The sequence below is a fragment of the Narcine bancroftii genome, chromosome 7 (genome assembly GCF_036971445.1).
Source record: "Narcine bancroftii isolate sNarBan1 chromosome 7, sNarBan1.hap1, whole genome shotgun sequence".
In the NCBI taxonomy this organism is placed as follows: domain Eukaryota; kingdom Metazoa; phylum Chordata; class Chondrichthyes; order Torpediniformes; family Narcinidae; genus Narcine; species Narcine bancroftii.
In genome coordinates, this window is record NC_091475.1 from 208,829,523 (window position 1) to 208,851,058 (window position 21,536).

The following is a 21,536-nucleotide window of genomic DNA, read 5'->3' on the forward strand; positions in this document are numbered from 1 at the left end:
CAAGTCTGGTTCTGTATCTTTATCTTTGCTATATAAAGTACACTGCTTGACCTGCTGAGTTTCTCCAGCATCGTGTTTTTACTTCAATCACGGTGTTTACTTCAGTATGTCGTTTTCAGTGGCGATGAAAAGGTTTACAAGACCCACCGCCATCTCAATGCTGGACTACAGTGAAATCATTGGTATTGCCTCTGGAGGATGAACAATGAAGGAGGAATACCTGACATTAATAGAGTGAGATGCTCTGGAGTCATGGCAGACCATTGGGCTGACACTTCCAGTTTGTCGTTGTGAAGCAGTTTCAAATACTCCCCTGGACAGGAAACCAACACTGTAACTTCTGTTTTGGAATGTGACCCCACACTCGGCTGTTTTTGAAGTCAATCAGTCCAGAATCGATTCCAGGATACAGTCCACAGTTCCTGGACTTTGAACCAAGAGCAGTATAACCGTAACCCAAATTTAAAAAAAGCTCCCAATGGTACTTCACAGGCTGAAACAAAAGGCCTATTAAAACATAATATCCTACAATCCAAGAACAGATGATTGATTTCAAAGAAATACCTCTGAACAGGTCAAAACCAAAGCAGAAAGAGGTCAAGATGGAATTACACTGCTTGAAAGGACCAACCTATTATAAATTTTACATCGTTTGCAAACAAAGTGGTCTGCCCACACCACTATGATTGTGGGGCTCATAACCAAAGGATGGAGTTGAGGTAAATAATGTAGAATTATTTGCTAGGGAGCAGATAAACAATAGGGAAAGAGGAGCTGGAAGTTAAGCTTATATAACCTTAAAAGCTCAACTTTCTACTCCTCTCTCCCTATTGTTTACCTCAGATATCAGAAATAAATTTGAAATTTGAGATAAAAAATGAGGAGAGAGGAGATAACCTTAAAAGCTCAACTTTCTACTCCTCTCTCCCTATTGTTTACCTCAGATATCAGAAATAAATTTGAAATTTGAGATAAAAAATGAGGAGAGAGGAGTAGAAAGTTAAGCCTACAGGCTAATACAAGGATGGACATTTAAATGGAGCATAAATATTCACAAAGTCCAGTTGGGCCAATTAACCTTTTTCTCTACTTGGCGTTCTGTGCAACGGGACGCAAATCGATCCCACAATCATTCTGCTATATAAAGTGTGAACACTGATCTTTCACAAAGCACCGTGACCCTCCTACTTAATGGTCGCTCTTAATAGTACAGAAGAGTCTCATCGCGTCAAACACAAACAAAGTATTCACTTTCATAACTAACACCAGGATGAAAGGAATGCACAAATACTTTGCAACCACTTAAAAGATGACTGTTCTCATTCCACTCAATGACAAACGACAGAGGTTGAACTGGAATGTAGCCACATATGGATTTGCTCTAATTGGTTATCAGTTTCCTTTGCAGAGTAGAAAATAATTCATAACCTAAATGAACGGCAAACATTTGCAAGCTGCAAATTCTATATAGAGTTTCATACATGGTGTTAAATGGTTTTACAGCTGCAATTTGTTTCACAAGACACAGGCCACTTTCAAACTTGAGATCACAAACTGGAAAACCGGGCAGTGAAGGAGATCTTAATCCCAAAGTTGAAGAACTTACCTGTTTCCTTTGAGGCAACAGAAGTCACCAATCATACTCTTTCCACTTGGTCCCCCTGATTTTACAACCCAAAGATTATAATCCTGATAAACTATTGCGGAAATGAACAATGAAAGTCAACCACACATTCAAATTGTAAAGATTCACAAAATGTGCGTGGTGGCGGGTTTAAATGATCACACAAAGACCCTTCCCATCTGTGGACTCCATCTACATTTGGAAGAGCAGCCAGCATTAAAAGTTTCTTCCCATTTTGGCCACACTCTCGTCATCCCCATCCTATCAGAAGATTCACAAATAGAAGATCAGATACCACCAGATTCAAGGACAGATTCTCCTCCTGCCTCTATCAGACGCCTGATTGAACTTCATACGAGTAAAGAATGCTGTCTTTGTTCTGTAACAACTGACCTCTCTCCGCATCTCTACACTTTGTTCGGACTCAGAATCAGATTTATTGTCATAAACGTGTGTCATAAAATGTGTTGCTTTGTGGCAGAACAAGGTGCCAAATTGCTGTACATTACAATTCCGTAAATTCAAGATTTAAAGAAATAACTAGTGCAAAAGAGAGAAAAAGTGAGGCAGTGTCCACAGGTTCATTGCCCATTCAGAAATCTGACGGCAGAGGGGAAGAAGCTGTTTTTGCAATGTAGCGTGCATGTCCTCAGACTCCTGTACAAGATCACAAGATATAGGAGCAGAAGTAGGTCCACTGGCCCATCTGCCATTCTAATCATGAGCTGATCCATCCTCCATCTCATCCCCATTCCTCTGTAATCCTTCATATCCCGATTAATCAAATATCTGTCAATCTCTGCCTTAACTACACCCAAACACCTGTGGCAACAAGTTCCACAGACACATCACCCACTGACTAATGAAATTTTTCCATATCTCTCTTTTAAATGAATGCAATTTTATCAAGAATTTATGCCCTCTTGTCCCAGAATCCCCTATCATGGGAAACATTCTTGCCACATCTACTCTGTTTCAGCCTTTCAGCATTTGAAATGCCTCTATAAGGTCCCCCCTCATCCTTCTGAACTCCTATGAGTACAGTCTAAGGGTCGACAATAGTTTCTTATATACTAACCCTTTCATTCCAGGGATCATTCTCATAAATCTTTGAACCCTCTCCAATGCCAGCACGTCTTTTCTCAAATAAGGCGCTCAAAATTGTACACAGTATCTCCTTCCTGAAGATAGCAGTGAGAAAAAAGGTCACAGCCTGGGTGGTGATGGTCTTTGATGATAGAAGCTGCTTTTTTTGAGGCACCTCCTTTGAAGGATGTTCTTAATGAAGTGAAGACGAATGCCTGTGATGGCGCTGGCTGAGCTTACAATCCTCCACAGCCTGTTCCTGTCCTGCGCGTTGGCACCTTCATACCAAACAATCATGCAACCAGTCAGAATGCTCTCCAATGTACTTGCTGTTCTATGTATGAGCTGAGAGGGTGGACTGCTCGCAAAACAAACTTTCTCAATGTACCTCAGTATATATGACAAAACTGAATGTCACTCATTTACAAAATATTAAATGGGAGAAAACTGAATGCTATTTCAATGTTAGTAAGTAGATGTAGAGCACAAATTTAAATTTGTGAGAAAAAAATCTTAAGAGCATAAGGAAGAATTACTTCAGAGATAAATGTTTGGAATAATCTGGAAGACAGGATAAATAAGAGGTAAAATCTGAAGTATTTTTTTCAAACATTGCCGTATGCTAAGAACAGATCTTTCAAGTACTCAGAGATCCGGGTTTAAATTGATTCCGAGAGGAGTTTTTTGATCTCCATTTTCTATCCTTAATATAAGATTTAATTGGTACTCGTTATTAAGCATTATCAACAGAAATTATTATTTCAAAAAGTATAGAGAGCAAAGCAACAATATTCTTCCCTTCCCCTCCCCCTACTCTTTCGTTCGGACACCTGCCGGCATTTTCTCACACTTTGATGAAGGGCTCAAGCCTGAATCATCGGTTCTGTATCTCTCATGTTGCTTCATAAAGGACCCTGTTTAACCTGCTGAGCTTCTCCTGCATTTTGTGTTTTTACTTCAACCACAATATCTACAGATTTTCATTATATATATTCCAAAATAGGATAGGTAAAATACTAACATTAGCTGTAAAGGCTGTCACAGCCGAAGGGTGGTGGTGGGGACGAGCTCCCAATGCTGCACAAACCCTCTTCATGGTGTGCGTCTCAAACAGCCTCTGACAACCCAGTCCAACTCCAGGCCTTCACACCCATTAAAATCAGGGGGACCAAGTGGAAAGAGAATGATTGGTGACTTCTGTTGCCTCAAAGGAAACAGGTAAGTTCTTATGCCCAGTGGAGCTGTTCTCACTGACCGAAGGGCCAAAGGCAGGTCACCGGCACCTTGAAACCAGTTGCTCCGGGCAACATTAACCTCAAATGGGAACATCTAGGAGAGAGAAAACTCTTATTCAAAACCCCCGCTGCCTTGTGGCTATATCTGCTCATGGGAAAGACTGGGAGTAAACCCTGTGGAAAAATCTAGAGCCGGAGTCCTGAAGGCAGCTGACTGCTGTATCCAGCACTGGAACAGCAACTTCCGCGATGCACCAAACTGTATTGACTCTCATAGTTCATTTGGACCTGTCATTAGTATGGTGGGGGTGGGGTGGGGGGGGGGGGGGGTGGGAGAAATAAAGGGATCCAATTACATGGTCAATAAAGGGATCTCCATATCAACTCAGCCCTGGCTTGCGCCCTGGAGAGGCCACTCCAGCTTCGCTTTACACAGGAAGCAGCAGATACCGGTTATAAGCACACATGCTGCTGTTCCAGGATTGGCCTCCATAGCTACAGTTGACGCTGCCCAACAAACCAGTGACTGCCGGAGAAGTAGTACAACCAACGGAGGCCAGAGGAATGCTAACATTAGCACTTCAAATTTGCAGCAATTTCTGTCTAATACTCCCAGGTGAGGAGGAATAGAATCTGCACTTATAAAAACTGGACTTCACCAAAGCTCCTCCTGCTGAATGCACACTGGAGTGCGAAGAAAAGATCAACGTATAATCATTCTCAGACGAGCATGGGCTATTCATCATCGCACTGACATACTCAACCTGCACTTGCCAGCACGTACAGTGTATATTCAGCTGTGCATATTGATCTGTCAAAATATCCCAAGAGGGCCACATAGTTTTACTTGTATCTATGAAAGCAGAAGTCCTCCACATATTGCAATATCCGTTCCCTCAATTTTTATTTCAAACTCAAAATACCTAACTCTATAATGGCGAACAGATAAAGGCACTACATGTTGTGGCTCTTGGCCCAGCAGTGTCAGATCCCAACCGTGCTTAGCTATTAGCCTTTGCCAAAGACACATGAGGTTTTTTAAGGGGGGGGGGGGGGGGTCCTTAGAAACGTAGATGGAGAGAAACTGTTCCCAATGGTTGGCAAGTCTCAAGGTTAAGGAAACAAGTAGATCTTTCAGTGAAGGTTTTAAACACATCTAAACATAAAGGAGGGAAAGGTTTGGATTAACAATAATTTGCAAAAGAAACATGAGGACAAAGGCAGAGACGGGTTCAAGCCACAGATATCTAGAAACGACTCAGGGGCTCCACTCCTGTTTCACAATTCAAATTTCTACAGGTGGAGAGAATCGCTGTCTGGTATGGAGGTACCAATGCGCAGGATAGGAGAAGACTACAAAGAGTTGTGAACTCGGCTAGCACCATCATGGGCATCAGTCTCCACTCCATTAAAGGCAATTTTAAGAGGCGGTGAATCAAGAAAGCAGCCTCTATCATCAAGGAACCTCACCACCTAGGCCATGCCCCCTTTCTCATTGCTTCCATCTGGAAGGAGGTACAGTAGCCTGAAGACACATGCTCAACATTACAAAAACAGCTTCTTCCCCTCCGCCATCGGATTTCTGAATGGACAATGAACCCATGGATATCACCTCACTATTTTTTTCTTTTTGCACTAATTATTTATTTTTAAATATTTTATTTACAGAACTGTAATTTATTGCAATTTTGCACCTCTAATGCACAACAATGTTGCCGCTAAGCAACAAGTACTGAGACGCGCTCATGATAATAAACCTGATTCTGATAAACGCCCTCAGCGCGTGGATCTTTGAGGGTGAAAATAGAAGCACAATTCTGCACTCTTGCCAAGCTGATATATGGAAGATGAGATTCAAGTCTGACAGAAAAGCTTCATTATTATATAAGACAGTATCTAGGCCAGGACTTGAAGAGTGGTGATTGGGCAAGGTGCCAGAGCAAGGCTGTGGCCTCATGAATCACAGCCTTCAAAAGTCAAATGTGGAGGGAAAATAGCAAGTTTATTTACCCATCGCATGAAGGTTTAGAATCTGAGTATTTTTCACCAGTGAATTACGACTCTTCAATTACTCAGAACAAGTAGCTGGAAGATGCTGCCCACGAACATGCACATTTGAATCCTGTTGACACTGAGCTATGCCCTCATTCTCCCCAATATACCATATTTGACGGCATATAGGACACACAGGCATATTGAACAACAAACCCCCCCCCCCCCCACCCCCCATTTTTAGCATGAGATTTCATGAGTTTTAGTGTATTTACCTCCATTCACCTCGATGGAAACCCTCCAGCCTTGCATGGCCGAGATGCCGAAGCCTCCTCGCACCCGAGTAACAGCAGCAACGTGTTTTCCTGCCCGCCGCGGCTCAGGTTGCTATTCCACCCCACCGTACAAACGCTGATTGATTGACAGGCACGCCGGGACTCACGGGTACACGAGGGTGGGATGAAAGGAAGCCATGGCAATGGGCAGGGCCCAGGGCCACCATAGCAGGGAGCAGAAAATAGATTGCTTGCTTTGAGGGGAGCGCTGGGCTTCAGTGTTCAGCTCCATGCTGAGTCTTTGTTCTACGAGCATGGCTCCCCAGATTGAATGAGGTGCAGGGGCGGTGGCAGTGAGTGAGTGGCTTGTCGCTCACTGCCATCCGCCCCAGCGCCTCATTCAATTTGCTTGGGGGCCGTGCTCGTCAATCGAAGCCTGATCATTGAGGCCCAGGGCTCCGCCCAAAGCAATGAGGGAGAGAGCGAGCAAGAGGGAGAGAACGAACGAGCTGGGATCCAGCATCTGCAGATTTTTATATTTAACTCAAACTATAGTGGAGTTGGTTTCAAGGAAACTTTACAATACAGGTACTCCCCAACTTGTGACCTCTGTGACTTATATCCATTTGTACATATGACCAAAACTTTTTTTTAAAATATAAAATTTACAGATTATATTGTATTTGACAAACTATAACAGGGATACAGGGCATGTAAGAGCCAAATTGTACATATTTACCTTGTAGCCAGCATTCTGGGGTCCATAGGCTGGGAGTGGCCATCTTGATTCCTGTGAGCATGCGTGAGTCTTCACTTGGCGCATATGCGGTGGGTTCACGTACTGGAGTTTGGTTAGTGCATGTGCAAGACTTAAAGGTGTGAATTTAATATTGTTAGGGCACTTAACTCTCACGCAAGCACCAACTGAACTCCGAAACGTGAACCCATCGCACATGTGCCGATGAAGACTCGATGTATGCACAGGAATCAAAATGGCCGTGCCCAGCCTACAGACCCTGTGACACCGACTAACAAGGTAAGCATGGACCAGAATGTAGAAAGATTCGCCAAGGCTGATCAACATATTCAGGAAGCTTTATTGTCAAATCTATGATGAATAAAAGAATTGATTAAAATTTTTACTTTAAGACTTCGGTACTCCATGCACACGGGCAAAATTCCGACTTACGTCCATTTTCGAGATACGACCAATCCTTCAGTCCCAATTACGGACGTAATTCACAAGATATAGGAGCAGAAGTTGCCCCACTGACCCATCAAGTCTGCTCCACCATTCTAATCATGAGCTGATCCATCCACCCATTCAGCCCCACCTCCCTGTAACCCTTGATCCCCTGACTAATCAAATATCCGTCAATCTCTGCCTTAAATACACCGAATGACCTTGGTTGCACAGATGCCTGTGGCAACATACCACCTACCACAATGAGCTATCTACTGGAGGAGCTCATCAGGTTGACCAGCATGTGGGAGAAAAAAAATGGTTAATGTTTCAGGCTAGAACAAGAGCCATGAAGGGTACTAGCCCAAAACACTGGCCTTTCTTTTTCTCCCAAGATGTTATTTGACCCGCAGAATTCCTCCAGCATTTGCAATCTCCTGTGCAGCATCCAAACTATCAGCTCAAATCTGGGCTTAATGTAAGAGAACATAGAAAAGGCCCTTCAGCTCAGCATATCTGTAACAATCACGATGCCAATTCAAACTAATCCCATCTTCCTGCACACAGTCTATATCCATCCACTCTCTGCCTGCTCAAGGGCATGTCAAAATGCTCCTTGAGCATTGCATTCATATCTGCTTCCACCTGTCATTTCCCCTCTCAATATGTTCCTTGTCTTGGATATCTCCTTTAAATGTTCCCTCTCTCATCTTGAAGTCATATTGTGACATTCCCACCTTGGGAAATCAACAACTATTTACCCTAATGGATAAGTACCTCATTAGTGATGGTATCAAGAGATATGGGGAAAAGGCTGGTAATTGGAAACTAGGTGTGAGCATAATTCATCTTAAGCGTAGAATCACAGAACAGACGATGGGCCTAATGGCCTGCTCTGCTCCTTTAATTTGTGAATGATGGCTTTCCATCTTTTTAATATATAAATTTGAATCCATGTTACCACAGCAGAGGGGGTCAGTGGCTGAGGGACGCACACAGGCTGCGGGCGACTTGTGATCGGGGGACCTGTATGGGCTGAGGGAGACCAGTTCATGGGAACCAGGTATCAGAGCTGGGATTCGAGAGGGTGATGAGGGCAAGAAGGGCTCCCGAAGGGGCCTCGGGTGCGGAAGGCTTCCCGACCATGTCGAAGGGTTGGATCTAGAGCTCGGGCGGCCGATGGATCGAACAGGACTCTGTGCGGCTGCAGACAATGCAGGGAGCGCTGGATGTGAATTCACGGACACTCGGTGACTCTAAAGCGATTCTCTTTTGCCTTTCTTTCGCTGGTTGTTAAGGGCACCGGGCAATATTCATGGCGATTCTTGATTGTTTGCCTTATGCCTTATGTTATATTTTTAATGTACATGACAATAAAAGGAATTTTCATCTAATTCCAAAACTGGTTTCTGCCAATCTAATTGCTTGTGTTACTCCAATATAGCATGTTCAAGTAAATAATATTTTATTTTTCCTTTTGTCCTTTAAATGACAACCAGGTGACAAATTTGCTATCTTACACGAGGGTAAAGTACTATTTTGGTCGAAAACACAAAACTAGGTCACGCTTACCTCAGGACAGCTCACATCTATCAAGGTTATTCTATCACAGCCAATGATGAACAGCAAGCTGACACAGCTCAAGGGGAAAAAAAATTCTATCCAGAACAGCCATTCTCAACGGGGTCCGCAGCTCATTTAACAAGGGGGAGGGGGCCCTCGGACTGAAATCATCCAATATTTTTTAAGCTTTTTATGTATTCGGTAGGAGAGAAGAATGGAAGAAACCGACTAAACTTGACTGTTTCATAGGGAAGGAGGCCATAAACTTTGAGTAGAGTCCTATGGGGACCATAGCAAAGAAAAGGTTAAGAATGGCTGGTCTAGAATAATCAACATCTGTAAAGTAACTCAATGTCCGAATTTATGTCTTTGATTAACTGTCGTACAGCACAGGAGCTCAGGTTACCAGTGAGATACAGTTGGCAGATCAGACCAAGTTACGATCAGATGCGCACAACATTCAACCAGTTAGCCCTTTATTCCCTGGAGCATCGGAGAATGAGGGGAGATTTGATGGAGGTATTTAAAATTATGAGGGGCTGAGATAGCAGGCTTTTTCCACTGAGGCTGGGTGAGGCAAGAACTAGAGGACGTGGGTTAGGGGTGAAAGGTGAAATATTTAAAGGTAATAATGGGGGTTGCCTGCTGAAGTGTGAATATGGGCTCAATTTCAACATTTAAGATAATTTTGGATAGGTACATGGATGAGAGGGGTATGGTCCAGATGCTGATCAATGGGACTAAGCAGAGTGATAGTTCAACACAGACTAGATAGGCTGAAGGGCCTGTGACTGTGCCATGGTGTTCTATTTTGTTCAAACAGAAAGTAAACTTCACAATTTGGATTTGAAACAGATCAGCAACATCAGAGATATGCTTTCAACGAGAAACAAATGACCCAAAAATAGGTAGAGTAAATTTATTTTTTCCTCCTCAATGCCAAACTATTTCTGGGCTCAACATTAGGTCCAACTGCTAGTACAGAGGTGGATATTTGCCTTTAGAAGACTTCAGTAGTACTTCATTGGGTGATGACTGCTTTAGAAGTTCCCGAAAGGGATGCAGAAATGCATTATAAATATAAGCTACTTTTTTAATATAATGAGGAAAATAGCATTTATTTCCACTGGAGTTAAACAAGAAAATCTCCAGATGCTTGGGTCAATTGTGATACACAAATGCAATGGAGAAACTCAGCAAGTCATGTAGTACCTTTTCCCCTCTTCCCCCTCTACTTCCGCCTTTGTATTCAGATGTCTACCTAACCTTTTCTTATTCTTGACTAAGGGCTCAGGCCCCAAAGGTTGGTTACCTTTTACTTCCTATGGATGCACATTTGTGAATTGCACTTAATTCTGCCAGATATCGACATTTCCAAGAGCAGCCATATTCTCTGAAGAATAAAAAAGTTCCTTTTTTCTGTCAAGAATGACTGTTGGGGGCTACAGAACCAAGATGAGTTGGAGTAGAGAAGCAAGAAGCCATGATTTATCTTTACAACATATCAGGATTGAGTTGAAAGGGTAGGACGTGATACAGTCTTTGGCTTGGCTTCGCGGACGAAGATTTATGGAGGGGGTAAAAAGTCCACGTCAGCTGCAGGCTCGTTTGTGGCTGACCAGTCCGATGCGGGACAGGCAGACACGATTGCAGCGGTTGCAAGGGAAAATTGGTTGGTTGGGGTTGGGTGCTGGGTTTTTCCTCCTTTGCCTTTTGTCAGAGAGGTGGGCTCTGCGGTCTTCTTCAAAGGAGGCTGCTGCCCGCCAAACTGTGAGGCGCCAAGATGCACGGTTTGAGGCGTTATCAGCCCACTGGCGGTGGTCAATGTGGCAGGCACCAAGAGATTTCTTTAGGCAGTCCTTGTACCTTTTCTTTGGTGCACCTCTGTCACGGTGGCCAGTGGAGAGCTCGCCATATAATACGATCTTGGGAAGGCGATGGTCCTCCATTCTGGAGACGTGACCCATCCAGCGCAGCTGGATCTTCAGCAGCGTGGACTCGATGCTGTCGACCTCTGCCATCTCGAGTACCTCGACGTTAGGGGTGTGAGCGCTCCAATGGATGTTGAGGATGGAGCGGAGACAACGCTGGTGGAAGCGTTCTAGGAGCCGTAGGTGGTGCCGGTAGAGGACCCATGATTCGGAGCCGAACAGGAGTGTGGGTATGACAACGGCTCTGTATACGCTTATCTTTGTGAGGTTTTTCAGTTGGTTGTTTTTCCAGACTCTTTTGTGTAGTCTTCCAAAGGCGCTATTTGCCTTGGCGAGTCTGTTGTCTATCTCATTGTCGATCCTTGCATCTGATGAAATGGTGCAGCCGAGATAGGTAAACTGGTTGACCGTTTTGAGTTTTGTGTGCCCGATGGAGATGTGGGGGGGCTGGTAGTCATGGTGGGGAGCTGGCTGATGGAGGACCTCAGTTTTCTTCAGGCTGACTTCCAGGCCAAACATTTTGGCAGTTTCCGCAAAGCAGGACGTCAAGCGCTGAAGAGCTGGCTCTGAATGGGCAACTAAAGCGGCATCATCTGCAAAGAGTAGTTCACGGACAAGTTTCTCTTGTGTCTTGGTGTGAGCTTGCAGGCGCCTCAGATTGAAGAGACTGCCATCCGTGCGGTACCGGATGTAAACAGCGTCTTCATTGTTGGGGTCTTTCATGGCTTGGTTCAGCATCATGCTGAAGAAGATTGAAAAGAGGGTTGGTGCGAGAACACAGCCTTGCTTCACGCCATTGTTAATGGAGAAGGGTTCAGAGAGCTCATTGCTGTATCTGACCCGACCTTGTTGGTTTTCGTGCAGTTGGATAATCATGTTGAGGAACTTTGGGGGACATCCGATGCGCTCTAGTATTTGCCAAAGCCCTTTCCTGCTCACGGTGTCGAAGGCTTTGGTGAGGTCAACAAAGGTGATGTAGAGTCCTTTGTTTTGTTCTCTGCACTTTTCTTGGAGCTGTCTGAGGGCAAAGACCATGTCAGTGGTTCCTCTGTTTGCGCGAAAGCCGCACTGTGCCCCGGTCCGGGCAGTACGTGATACAGTAGTAAGAGGTATAATGAGGTATAATGGTCACCCAGCTCTGGTGGAAGGGGTGCAGAGGAGATTCACTCGGATGCTACCAGGACTAGAAGACTTGGATATTATCCCCTGAGCTCAACTGAAATTTATAAAATCATGAGGGACAAATACACTAGTTGATTCTAGAATCTAGTTGATTCTAGAACTAGAGGGCATCGGTTAAGGGTGAGAAGGAAGATATTTCAGATGGACCCTTGGGGCAACTTTTGCCCTCACATCTGGAACGAGATGCAGAGGAAGCTGGTCAAAAGGCACATGGACAGATTTATGGATAGAAAGGGTTTCGAAGGGTATGGACCAAATGCAGGCAAATGGGACTGGCCCAGAGTGCCATTTTGGTCTGCATGGATGTATTAGGCAGGAGGACAACTAGTCAGTGCTGTTGGACTCTGAGAGGCAGAAAGGTCTATTTCTTTTCCTCACAGAAATCAATTCATACTTTCCCTGGACTTCAATCCCTCTGGAAGAAAAGCTTTTGTGCATTTTTTAAGTTCTCCACAACAATGAAAACGAGGCGGCTAAATATGTGTGCGTGTTCGGTCATTTCCACTGCTTCTCCCCATAACCAACTTACCGTGATTTTATTACCCGCAGAGCATGAACCCGCACATTTCATTGCCTTCTACCTTCTCATCACACCTACCTGTGCAATATTTTTGTTCAGTAGATAAACGCCATAATCAAACTGAAACTTCTCCCCTCCTCTTGGATACAGAGGGAACCTGTGGATGCAAGCACAAGAAAACCTAGATGTTTAAGGTATCTGGGTGACCAGGATAGTTTTAGAACACTCTACAGAGCATAAAACCGCAGGAAAACCTATCTCAGGATTTTTTGGTGATGTCATGCATGTGTTCTGACAACAAATCTGAACTTTGAACACTGAAAAATATTTTTTTCAAAAATGGCAATTAACAGGGAGGAAAATGCTGATAAATTGTACAATGACCCTCAGTGGAAAATGCATGTACCTAACTGATTTTTCCTCCTCTCATTTGCAGTGTAGTTCACACTCGTGCAATACCTGAACAGTCATTGGTACAAGACTGATGGATGGCTTTTACCAGGTGGAATTAAGCAGCCAATTGATTGTACCCTTCCAACTTTCATCAGTCATCAACACCAAATAAAGAACATCAAACACCTCACCTCCATAATTATAAAAGTGGAAGCTGCTGGGCAATTAGGAGATTTAAAAGCAAGATCAAATGATTTTCATTGAGAAGGAAAAAAGGACAAATACAGGTGAAAAGTTTACGTTCCAAAACAAATCAACAGGTTCCATACAGCTCTTCCAGGTGCGCACCTCCATTCAATGCTGGCGAGGTGGCCTCCTCTAAATCTACAAGGCCAAGTATAGTCTGAGCAAGTATTTTGCAGAGCTTTGTCTGCAATGACCATCTGCTCCCAATTGGATGCCGGTTCAACATCCCTTCCCATCCCTGCACCAACCTGCCCCTCTTTGGCCTTCAAAACACAGGAATGGTGCAGGAACTCAGCCGGTCTTGCAGCGTCCATCGGAAGTAACGATACATTACTGATGTTTCGGACGGCCCTTGTCCTTCTCCAGTGCCAGAATGATGCCAACTGTAAACTAGACAAACACCTCCCCTTATTCCACTAGACTAGCCAATGGGCTGAATATTTCTGGTAACCCATGCTCCTTTCCCACCCGTCAGTCCACTCATCTCCCCCACTTCTCCCTTGTTACCAACCTGCCTTTCACTCATACACCTATCTACCCCCAGTTTCTTCTCTCCTGGTTCACTTTTCATAGTCACTCCTCTACTTGGTTCCCTCTGCCCACCACCACCACCCATCCACCACCCCACATCCTGGATTCTACCTATCACATACCAAAGTGGTCTCAGCTCTGCCCTCTGTTACCTGGCTCCACCTACCAGCCTCTGCTGCACCCCTCCCTCTCATCTATTTACAACACGCTACCTTCTGAGGTGGGGGATGTCAAACCTGAAACATCTGCCAGCCCCTTGCCTCGACTTACGCTGCCTGACCTGCTGAGCGGAATAAAGTATGTTTGAAAAGAAATCAATGGAACAATTTTTGGAGTGCGAACAAACTACAAAACTCATTCTTCCCATCAGCTCAGCTCCAACATTCCTTTTTTGATACGCCAACAAACGCTTCAAAAGCAATGGAAAATTCAGAACACCAGATTAAAATCTCACCCAACACTTCCAACTGGAGGCAGCTACTTTTGGACTCTGCTCAAAAGGAAGGGACAGGCAATAGGGATTTACAGAGCTGATCACTCTTCACTAGGACAGATGCTCATTTCCTGGATATGTTGCCCACATTTTGAATAGGAGAAAAACATTTTTTACTCAGTGGGAAGTTAAAACACATGCATATCAGCCAGCACGACATCTTAAATACATTTCATATCGAAGACTCACTTCCAAATGCAACAAAGAAAGTTGGAGTCAAACAATTATTGCACGGGAAGAAGTTACTTGGATCATTCTGTCCACGCCACCCAAGGTTTGATGGCGTCGCCAGCCATTTTCTAGCGCTTGGCTTGAGGCCTTGAGGACTCTGGCAAATCAAGGGTTCGTCTGAAATATTCTCCCGCCCAAAGTTTCTGGAGTTTAAATTTCAAAATCCTCACCTGTAATCTTTTTATATTGTAATGTGGCAAGATGGGTATAATATGTATGTTTGCACTATGATTATGCGGCCGCAGAACACATGACAATAAATCCTGATTCGCCTTGCAATTAGCTTAAATTTTAGTGACTTCCCAAGGGAAGTGTGGTGACTAAATAAACAAATAGGTGGTAACTGATGCCCACTTTGTGAACGAATAGCATGTTTAACATTTTTCCATTTATAGTACGGGCAATAAAGATTTGCTACTCGAAGCTTATCACCATGGTGGCAGGCATCCTTTACTCAGGATGCAACAGGACTAGAGAGGGAAAAGAAGACAATGGGAAGGTGAGAAATCTCTTTCTCTCAGCACTGGAAGGAATTGTATATGCTTGACGACATCTTAAAATGTTTATTGGCAAATCAATGCTGCAAAGGAACAAGGGGCAATGCACACAGGTTGAAAACCACTCAGGGCCCTCCCCTTGCCCCCACCTCCCCCCCCCCCAAATGAATTCAGTGTCAGCTCCCGTAACAAAAGGAATTCACAAATAATTTTGTTTTTCATTCCTCACCACAATAAAATAAACTTTCCCATGTCCAACAACTTGAGGTTTAGCCTTTATGTTTGCTTTAGGATGGCCTCAATGTTAAGGGGGCATATGCACAAAGTCTGGCCTTGGGTTGAACCCAGCTAATTCATCACCTGGCCTGTTTAATTGGTAGCATGCACTGAAGGTTTAAAGTGCAAGAGCGTTTCTGTATCAGTGTATACTTTTAGCACCAAATTATGTACAGTTGAGGAATCCAGAACTTTATAGTAGCAGGAAAAGGATATTGGACCTAATGAGCCCTCTATTTAAGTCAACAAGATCTCGCCTTGGGAGGATTTTGTCATTTTTGAATCTGTTTTAAATGGAGCATAAAGTTTTGTTTTGATTTACCAAACAAACAGCACAAAACAATTGACTCACACAAGGTTAATGGCTACAAATATTGGGTACGACCTCCTGATGGGTAGGTTGACCTTGAGGAAGGGCTCAGGCTCGAAGCATCAGTAATATAATCTTTACCTCCTCTGGATGCTGCCACACCAGCTGGGTTTCTCCAGAAGTTCTGTGCTTTGACAGGAACTCCTGATGACAGACAAACTGGCCAAACCTCTGTCAGGCACTCTTCCAACATGTTCCTGGATGCAATCTGGCGGAGGCAGAACCACCACTCCCAAGCTGGCGCTCCATGGAGCTCAGAGTTTATCCTCCTCTTTGATTGCCATTGAAGATTTCCTGTGGTGAGGAAACTGCCTGAGATCCGCAGGGTGCGGGAGCTTACAACTGAGCCTTGAGGGGCTGGCAAAGTTGCAACTTTTCACCATTGAATAGGCCAAGTGAACTAATTTCTGTTCTGTCAGGATTTCTGGCTCTACAGGATTTCTACCAAAAGGGACAGAATACACCACTTTGGCCAAGTAATTAGGGAAAGATTGATAGGTTCTTGATTAGCCTAGGCTTCAAAGTTTATTGGGAGAAGGCCAGGCAGTGGGGTTGAGGGGTAAAATGGTTCAGCTCATGATTGAATGGGGGGGGGGGGGGGAAAGAGGAGGCAGAGTCGATTGGCAGGATAGCCTATTTATGATCCTACGCATTATGGCTGGTGGAATGGTGGAGGTTAAGCAGGGAAATGAGCAGATGGGTGCAACCATAAGACAATTTCCACTTTTAAATGGTGCAATTACAGACGTAACAGCAGTGTCTGCCTGTTCATCCTCAACAGTCAGGCTCATGGATGACTACTGTGGAGAATCTCCTGTCGCTAGATCACAGGAAGAAGGTGCAGTGAAAGCTAACTTTTTAACCATGTTGGCTCATTTAAGTAAAGAACATTAATATTTTGATATTTCAAGAGCCGCTGTTTGCACCCAATATCAAAACTACTTAAACTATTTAACAGTATGATTAATAGCTTGGAGTTACTAGCCTAGACCATGCACTAACCTAATTCATTTGGAAATGGTCTGCAATTGAGGTCACCGTTTTTACTCCAAACCACAGGTTATGTACATTGTTTACAATCCCTCTCTTTCATGTAAAATAGAAGTTATGAAAGAGATCCTGATTTACAAATTAGACTCCATTGATCCCTTCAAAATTCTTCATGGAACGTTCAGTCAAAAATGACGCATTATAAAATTCTCATTCTAAATCCTAGCCACTACTGGGATGGCCCCTCGTCCTGACAGAGGACAGTGTTAACTCATGATGGTGAACAATTGCTGGCCTCTATGTGCTTGAAAGACTTCCATGTCCTGCTAAATTGCCCTCATTCACTTTCAGGAACCTGCCATCCATCTGGCCTAATGACGGATTTTCCTGGATTAAAAAGCTAGGAATTGTTACAGTGGACATCGTCTGCTTCTGTGAACTTCACTCTTAATAAATCAATGCGTCACTGAGTTATTATCCTTCTTCCACGATTATAGACTACTGCTCTTCAGTCGGCCAGCATACAGTGGAGGAATGATTCATTAGGATTAGCTGAAATCCAAGACATTAGCTACATTTGTGTTGGTGGCGAACTGGCACTACTGCTATACCATGTAAGATAATCCTCCAGATGGCAATAAAAGTGTCTTGAAGACTATAAACACCAGCAAGTTACAACTTGGGAATTTCTTTACTACACTTTCCTTCTTTAAATTAAAAAAGTTGACTGAAAATGGATAGAACCTCATGGCATTTAATAGAAAACAAATGTTTCTTTGGGGCAACCAAATGTTTACAAAAATTATGCTTTGACATTTTATGAATCCTTAGCCACATCACCCTTCTTCTCCACCACATTGCTGATGTGCCTGTCATTTATCAGCCGAAATCAAGAATAAATCATTTTTACTTGAAAAATCCAGATTTTTTTTTAAAAAAAGCTTCCATTGATTATTGTACTAGCCTCCATTTTAATTGTCATCGGGTTTTTGTCTTTTTAGGTACAGATCCATCCTCAGGAATAAACCTCAAACATGAAATAGCTTTTATTCCATTGTTGTTCCCTTCTCCACCATTATCTGCCCATCACTCACAGTAGATTCTTTAATATTTCATGCGGCAAATCAACGAGAGGGACAAACTTTTGCAACATCTGGCCATGCTTAGACTTTGTTTGAGAAGCAATGAATATTGGCACAGAGGGTAAAAAAGTAGAAAAGTTTGTTCCATTACCCAACACCAGCCATCCATCAACATGCCAAGTAGAAAGAAAGAGCCAATAGAAAATAAGTGGTCCTTGATTACATCAGGGAACTGATTTGGAAAAGTTTCATAAAGAAAACTGAGTTAACGATGTCCTTCAGTGAAGAAAACCTCATGCTTTTTTATTCAGTTTGGTCTCCTGCATAGATATTAACCACTGACGTCTCCTAACTTCCCTCCAAAAGGGCCCTGTGTCCTAAATTATGCTACTTAGGAATGGGCAGTGACAGCCACATACAGAGAATGAACAATTTATAAGAACATAAAGAATGAAAGAACAGTTGTCCATTCACCTCCTTGTCCCTGTTTAACCACTCAATAAGATCAATACTGATCTCTTACTTTACGTCACATTCCTGTACCAATGCCATATCCCTTAATTTCCTTAACGCCCAAAAAATCTTTTGCATTTGTTCCTGAATATATTCAGGTGCTTCTGCCAGGGTGCATCATTGCATTGGACTGGAACTGTCTCTGCAGAAGGTTGCCAACGTGACTCAGACCATCACACACACTCCCCTCCATCAAATTCATTTACAACTCCTGCCGACTTGGAATTTAAAGTATTTAAAGCCTCATCCCATCCCGGCCACGCTCTCTTCATACCCGCCCACAAGGAAGATCCACGAGTGCAAGATCACACACGACCAGATTCAAGAATACTCTCTTTCCTGTCATTATCAGACTCCTGAACACCACCCTTCTGTCACTATTTTAAAAAGCCACCAGCTCTATTTTCTTCCCATTAAAAGTGGATGATGTCACATTTTCACACGTCCATCTGTCACGCTCTTGCCCAAGTCATTGGAAGTGTAATTTGTTTAAAAAGTTCCTCACTTGGAAAGTTTGTTTACTCTGAGTAGAGTAATGTGATTTTTCTCCATGTAATTAGAAATAACAACTAATTCCTTTTAAACGCTTCTAGGATTTCATTATAAAGCACATAAAGCCTTCCCTCTCAAAAGAAACCCAGTTCCTTAATCATCCTAACAGAATGCATGGACCTACCTTTACATTTAGAGCACAATTTATCAAATACAAATAAATCACAGGATTTTGAAAAAAAAACAGAAATGAACCCAGATTCAAATTTTGCAACTCAAAAGCCCATTATGCTAGATTTATGTTGGTTTGATCACTCAAAATAGACAGTACTTCCCAATGTCTGTGAATATTGCTCTCTTTCAAGCATTAAGATAATTGCCCCATTAGAGATCCAATCATCTCGAATTCAAACTACAGTGTTTCAAATCAAGGAAACCCGTGCAGAATTTTTTTTTAACATAACCTTCCTCCTCAGTAAATTTTAAATTCATGCGCCAGTCACAATCTCACTGATGAGAAGAAATGGTCTTTCCCCAAGCATGCTGTAAATGCAATTTAGAACTTTAAAACATCTGTTAATTTGTCTCAGCATTTGACAATTCAGTGGTTTTACCCTCAACATCATGCACTTACTCACTACGGTGTGTTCCCAACTTGGTGAATCATCAACATTTCCTGGCTTTTTGCAATGCATATCCCCCAAACCCTTCAAAGTATCCTCTGTTCCCCTTGGGGAACTAGCAATTAGCAATGGAGTCAAGTTCCATGTGAGACAAAGAAGAAACAAACAAATAACCATAGTAAAACATGAAAGTCTGCAGACACTGAGGCTGATGTAAAAAAACACAATGCTAAGAGAAACTCAGCAGGTCAATCAGTGTCCTTTACAGTAGTAGCAGCAGGAATCTTCGGCCTCAGAAGACAACGGTAGCGCCACGGATAGTCAGGTGGTTTTAGAGCAGCATCTGGAATGGCCCATAAGGCTCACTCTGGCGTGACGGTCTCTGCCACCCTTACTGCAGATGAAGTCAGAACGATGGGTTGCGGTCGACTGGCTGTGTTGTCTCTGCTTCCTCCGTGTCCCCTTATCCTCTAGTTGCCGTGTCCGCTCTTCCTCACTGCTCTTCACGCCCTTTCTGATGGCGCTTCTCCAGTGGCCACGGTCATCAGCAAGGGACTCCCAGTCGATGTGAGCAAATTGTGAGCTTGCAAATATTTCTGAACCGCAGCTGTGGCCAGCCAGTGGGTCGAGATCCTTCAGCAGGTCTTTTGGGATGCGACCATCCTCCGTATGTGGTGTACGTGGCTAAGCCATTGAAGACGTCTCTAACATAGATGTGTATTTTGCATAGCAAAGATACTTAACCAATGTTCCAGGCAAACAAATAACAATGTTTTTGTGAGAAAAGTAGCATGAAAAGCAAAACAATTCACGAGTACCAAGTTTCTGCCTTGTTTATTCTTCATTTATCCTTGAATTAAAGGGAATTGTTCACAGTCACATGAACCAACATACAGAGAAAAGTTTGTTTTGTGTGCTCTCCAGGCAAGTCAACCTATCCTCAAATAGATCAGGCAGTGTAAATTAGAACACAGGTGTAGTGTACAGTGTTATGGAGAAAAAGTGCAAAGGCAGCGTCATTGTTCTAAACAAGGTCCCTTCAATAATCTCCTAACAGCAGGAAAGAAATCTGGTGCTGTATGTTCTTAAACCCATGTATCTTCTGCTTGACGAGAGGGGGAGAAAAAAGTGCGACTGGTATGTGAAGAGTATTTCAACATGTTGGCTGCTTTCGTGGGACATCAGGAAGTGTGGACAGAGTTGATGGAGGGGAGGTCTAAGCTGTACTCACAACTCCCTGCAATTTATTGTGCAGTTTTGGGCAGAAGCCTGTACCAAGTTGTGATGCGTCAAGTCACTACAATGCATTTATAAAGATTGGAGTTGTGTTGAATTTCTTCAGGCTTCTAAGTAAAGGCATTGTAAGCCTTCTTTGCCATTGCAACGTGATAAGCATAGGGCTGATAGCTGGTGATATTTATACCCATCAGTGATGATATACTAGTAAATTAGATCTTCTCTGCATGGAGAGATAGTAAAGAAGCTTCTTTTAATAAGAAGCTTTTGCATCGACCTACCAGATGCAACAAATGAATGATAATCCATTCTGCATCTGTACCTGATGATAACCTATAGACATAGCAAGACATTTGAATTGCAAGATATTGCTGATCAATACTGGCAGAAAGGAGTCGTCACTCTACAAATCGAAATTTAACCTGTTAGAAATAAATTTACAATTCTGTGACAGAGGGAACAGAATAAGGCAAGAACAAAGTAAGAATGGCAAGTGTCACTCTGTTCTAAGAGCGATATTACAACTCTCAGTCCTCACCACTGACCAACATCAATATTGCAGCCTCTAGTTCAGATTGTGAACTAGCTGGATGGACAGCATGCATACCTGGGAGTCATTAGAAGGGCATCTCATAATTGAGGTCATGATCATGCAGTTTATAATAGTTTTAACCTAAAGATCAGATTGCAACCTTGTGCTTAATCCTTGCATGGACTATTTAAAATTATTAATGTGCTTTATTTTTGTTCTCTGTTTTAAATTATTTTCTGCTGTCGGTGCATTCTGTTACCCTTGATGTGAGAGGACATTCATGCACTAATTTAAGACATTTCTTCCCACAGTTTTAACTCAATAATCTGCAAGTCATTATGCCGAAATTCAATGCCTTCTTGTATATGCTGATAATTCCAAGGTTATTGATAACCTGAAGAAATGGATCAAGCGCCTGACACAATTCATTCAAGATAAAA

The 21,536-nt window shown here is 43.1% G+C and overlaps 1 protein-coding gene across 1 annotated transcript in view; it reads right to left on the minus strand.

Moving 5' to 3' along the window:
• The window catches only part of uvrag (UV radiation resistance associated gene), a 371,671-nt gene that overhangs the window by 82,357 nt on the left and 267,778 nt on the right, over nucleotides 1–21,536 (minus strand). The window contains exon 15 of the mRNA XM_069892509.1: nucleotides 12,670–12,748. Within this exon, the coding sequence (XP_069748610.1) occupies nucleotides 12,670–12,748 (79 nt within the window). The remainder of the gene's footprint in view (nucleotides 1–12,669; nucleotides 12,749–21,536) is intronic.